Raw genomic sequence first — 5,211 nt, 5'->3', positions numbered from 1 at the left:
CGCGCTTGGTATTTAAAATTTTTGGACAGTCCTCTTTGGCTGGGTATATCTGAGTATCCATCCTCATTCTTTTAATTGTTTAATTTTTGTTCTTAGCCCTTTTGTAAGATTTTATTTTTTAAAATTGCATCTTTTAATCTAGATTTTTTATTTTTTTGATTTTTTAAATTTGGTCCCAAGTCTTTTTTATTCCTTTATTTTTTTGCCTCTTTTGTAAACTTTCAATTATTTTTAATTTTACCTTTTAATACAAAAAAATTAATTTGTTGAATTTTTTTAGATTTGGTCCTCATTTTCTTAATGGTTTCTTCTTTAAATCTTTTGTGAAATTGATTTTTTTTCCAATTTAGATTTATTTTTCTTTTCAATTTAGCCCTTCAATCCAAATTATTCATCCTCTACTTTGTTTTTTTTTTTAATTTGATCATCTTTATTTTAATTACTATTTCTTTTTAAAAATATTTTTTGTTATTTTTTTTAATTTCATCGTTTGACATTTAATTTATTAAAATCCAGGTTTCATGGTTCTTTCAAGTTTGGTGCTTCCAATCAAATACCCCGAGTCACGGTTTCACATCGTTTTTCTTACTTATTTTCTTTTTCGATCTCATTACTCAACATTGATTTTTTAAAAAATAAATTTCATGATTTTCTTTGTTTTTATTTTTTCAAGGTTATGTTGATCTTATGACTTTGTTTGTTGGTTTGGCGGGTTAACCTAGGTGGCCTTGCATTTTTTTTAGCTTTTAATTATTGTTAATTTTCTTTTGAATCATTTTGTGTGGTTTCAATATTTGACATGTTAGTAATTAAATTTTGTGGTTTTTTCATGTTTGCTACTTCCAAACAAATGGCTTGAGATATGGGTTTTAAAGGCTAACAAGGCTTAATATCAATTATTATTTTTACTTGTTTTTTTTTCTCATCTCATAATTCAACACTGGTCTTTTTAAAATATGGGTTTCATGATTTTTTTTTATGTTAGATTATTCCGGTGTCATAACCTGACCTGTCGGTTTGGCGGGTCAACATAAGCGGGCCCAATCTATTTTTTGCTTATAATTGTTTTTTTATTTGTTTTTTTTTTATTTTCAACATCCGACAATTAATTTGTTAATAATTGTGTTTCAAGGTTTTTCCAAACTTGTTGCTCTTGGTAAATAATTCAGGTTATAATCTTGACGAGTTAACACATGTTGACATTATTTTTTTCTTCTAATCTAACATTTATTTTTCTCATTTGATATATATATATATATATATATATATATTAACGTGCTTGTATTGACCGAACAATTTTTTTTTCATGGGTCATAGAGCTAGTAGGGTTTATAAAATGTGTTGATGAAATTTCAAGCCGAACCGACTTGTTGGAAATATTTGTTAAATTCAACTTAGCCATCTGCTGTACATCTTCACCTGAGTTATCATGCATCCTAACCACAAAAAGCAACGCCACGTCAATCAATCACACGGTCCAGAGAATGCCCATGCTTTGTGATGATTTAAGTCCCAAAGATCATAAATCTCTTACTGGTATCATCATCACCATACATGTCAAACATTCAAAGTCAAGTCATTCTCCTCTTATTATTCTCCGAGGTAAAAAAGGAAAAACAATGCGGTAGGCTAGACCTTACCATATTTGTTTTTCTTACCTTCCGAATCACTCGATGAATTTTAACCGTTAGAAACTCACCGTGCATGGGTCAATGACTTCAACTAACCCTCAATTCTTACCCCTCTTAACCAGGACAGGAAAGGTACCTGGATCTTCCCACTTTCGAGGGTAGTTGTCAACAACTCCTCTCACGGTCTGATTGAATATATAACCTAGAAAAGAGTTTTTATCATTGAGTTATTGGTGATTCTTACTGGAAAAAAAAAGAGTCAACTGTAACTTTACCAAGAGTCCTTGTTAAAACTGATTCAAATTGAAACTCAATTCAAGTTAGAAATTAACAATTAATCTATTAGATCAAAGTTTGATATGTAAATTTTCAAGCATTATTTTAAACTTGAATTTATCCATATTCAAGAAAAAAACATCTAACCCGATCAAAAAAGTGATTCGGTTGATTTAATTCTGATATGGTTAAAACTCATCCATCAACTTGTTAATTTTTAAAAAAAATATAGGGTCGATCAGATTGATTCTCCTTACTTTGACCCAAGCAACCCGAGTTTTATTTTGTATGTAACCCGGATCGGTTTTAAAATCATGCTTTCAACTTTCAAGTAATATCTCAGGACTATTGTCTCCGTCTTCTGTTTAATTGCGCAAACTAACACACACATATCATCATAATAAACCCTAGACAGAAAATTCATCTTCCTTTTAACGACACGTGGCACATTGCCATCCCTTTTCCTGTTTCATAAACAAGAGAAACCCTGTCCCCAAGGAACACAATTTCTCCCTATATCTCTCTAGCTCCTCATATCTTCTCCTCTTAAAAGTGACAGTCTCTCTCTCTCTCGGCGAAAGAAAGAAACCCCCCATTTATTTTCTTTTTCTCTCTTGAAGGAGAAAAAAATTCAGAGGGAGTTGAACTGAGAGAAAGAAAGCAGAGAAACAATGGCATTCAGGCATGGTTACTGTACTCTTTACGATGAGTTTGGAGATGATGAAATCGAGGTTGCTGAAATCTTGTCAAGTTTCCCTCGTTTAATTGCTATGTCTAAGTATAGTTCTTGGCTTTCATACACATGGGGTGGTAAAAGGAGGAGATCCGCGGAGGCCAATTTGGGTCCACGACCCGCCGTTCAATCACCACCAACATCAGTATCACCTTCGCCGCCACCGATTTTATCTGGTTCCGTGGGTCCTGCTATTACTACTAACACTACTCGTATTGCTGCCTCTGAACCTGAGAGACCCATCATCGTCAAAGTTGAACCGGCGACTAGCCCTGCAACACCTCTTTCTTTCTTTCCTAGTGAATCTGACGAGAGGCCTAAGCGCTCGAACAGGAAAGTCTATACTAAAAAGGTGTGTTCTTTAAAATCTTGCTTCTTTGATGGTCCCTTTCAATTCCCTGTTTGGACATGATACGTGGATTTTTTTATTGATTTTTGTTTGATTTTATGGAGTTTTGATTCCTGTGTTTTATCTGTGATTTTAATTCTTTAATGGGCTTTATTTTCGAGACTTGACTATATTTTTTCTTTGACAAAAATAAAGATGCTTTATTTGCTAATTATTCTGTGGAACATATGCAGAGAAGAGAGGATTTGCTGAAGATTAAAAGCCAACTTACTAAGAGCAATGAATTGCTAACAGGGGTGAGTTCTCTTTATTTTCTTATTATTTCAAGATTTTTGGAATTCTTTTTGTCCTTTTCTTGGATTTTTCCCGTTCACGGAAAACAGTAGACGGGGTTACTAATATATCCTTCATGTTAAATTGTTGAAACAGGAGATACAAATGGTGACTCGACATCATGATCAATTGAAAGCTAGTAATTCATGGTGGATAGCAAGGAAACAAGAGGTAATTCATCGTTTTCCTGATGGATCAAAGCTCCTTTTTTAGTGTGCTTTTTCTTTTTCTGTTTTGTTTTTCATTGCTTTACCTGAGGCTGTTGCTTAATTATACAATTAACCTTTGTCTTATGTTAAAAATTTGCAGCTAACCATGGGTGTTATTAAAAGAGAAGATCAGTTGAATCTTCTACGAATGGATTTAGGCCAAGAAACTGTTAAATGTCCTGATCATGTTGTTGATGATCAAGCTCATCTTTCTCTGCGCGTGCCCGGCATCACATTTTATCAGCAGCAACCATTTATGCTAGATAAGAATGCCAACAATCAAGAAATGGGCTGCAACTATCCAAACCCTTATGGCCAAAGAAGAGTGTCCCTGTTCCCATCTACGACTTCTAGTACCAGTGATGATTTTGGCCCACGTAGCATCCCTGATCTCAATCTAACTATCGGGCAGCCTGCTTGGATGGACTCTGAAGTTAAACAACTGGTTGATGACAAGAGTACTGTGGTTAATGGGGCCATTGTGGGTACTGTGGTTAATGGGGCCATCACTGTCAGGAGTATTAATAAGGCCATCGCTGCTCAGGCAAGACGAAGAAGGATGCTCATTTGCAAGAAGAAGCTTTCTAATGTCTCCAGTAAATTACGATTCCCACTTTGATGATCTTGGTGTTTACATCTTCGATCTCATTTCCCCCCCTCTAATCTATATAGTAATTAATATTGAGATATCTTAGTGATAGTTCGGTGTCTAATTGTAAATTAGAAGATCTCCCAAGGAGATGATTTTTTACGAATTATATTATATTCTCACGTTTTTGCAAAGGTAATAATATAAGAGTTGAGAGGCTCAAGAGTTCTTAGTCGTTGCTTGGTTACTAGTAATGTAGCTTAAGCTTATTTTAAGCTTACTTTGTTTATTTCCTCTTTTGAATGATTATTGTCGCTTGCGATGGTTGGTAAATTATTTAATTAGATGTTTGGACTGACAAGCAGTTTAACTGTTTATATAAATAGTTAGTATATTGTATAGTTTGCTTGGTTAATGTATGGTGTTGATTTAGTGAAGGCTGTGGATTCAAGAGATGAGAAAATTAATATTTTATGTTAGCACTTTTTTTTTTTTATTAAAGAAAGGGACAAAAGCAAAAATAAAAAATAAAGGTTTGGGCATGCGAACTTAACTCCTGCATATGTACGCGGGCTATTTTATAATAGTCTCATGACTTTTTTAACTAGGGATTTTTTTTTATCTGTGAATATTTTTTTATCTTATTATTTAATATTAGATTGAATATAAATCAATATTTATATTTTATATCATATAATAAAATAAAAAATTTAATTTATTAATGGATTTCATAACTCGGTCATGATTTTGGCAAGTTAACTAGAATTAATCTTACAATTTTTTTTTTCTTTGGACCTACCCAACTGACAAGGTCATGTCGGAGCAACTCTCACACGATTTAATTTAAAATCCGAACTAATAAAGAGTCGAGTCAAGATTATTTTTTGCTCTTTTTTTTATCTTTTTCTTTTTACTAATTCCTTCCTTTAATATTTGGGCTTTTATTAAAAATTATCATTTAATATTTTGTATTTTTTATCTTATAGTAAAATAAAATAAAAATAATTAAACTAGTAGACCATAATCCAAGTTTAGAATTTGTCAGGTTGACTACAAAAACTTGTCATGTTTTTTTTTTAAACATATTCCGT

The 5,211-nt window shown here is 32.6% G+C and overlaps 1 protein-coding gene across 1 annotated transcript; it reads left to right on the top strand.

Annotated features, from left to right (window-relative positions):
- The first annotated feature begins 2,373 nt into the window (after positions 1-2,373).
- LOC7479675 (uncharacterized) lies at positions 2,374-4,481 on the top strand. Its single transcript, XM_002301940.4, has 4 exons — positions 2,374-2,992; positions 3,223-3,285; positions 3,419-3,493; positions 3,632-4,481. Exons 1-4 carry the CDS (start codon positions 2,579-2,581, stop codon positions 4,148-4,150), a joined length of 1,071 nt encoding a protein of 356 aa, XP_002301976.4. The 5' UTR covers positions 2,374-2,578; the 3' UTR covers positions 4,151-4,481.
- Positions 4,482-5,211: the final 730 nt, after the last annotated feature.

This window comes from Populus trichocarpa, chromosome 2 (genome assembly GCF_000002775.5).
Source record: "Populus trichocarpa isolate Nisqually-1 chromosome 2, P.trichocarpa_v4.1, whole genome shotgun sequence".
Classification (NCBI taxonomy): Eukaryota; Viridiplantae; Streptophyta; class Magnoliopsida; order Malpighiales; family Salicaceae; genus Populus; species Populus trichocarpa.
This window is presented reverse-complemented; position numbering and strand designations above follow the sequence as displayed.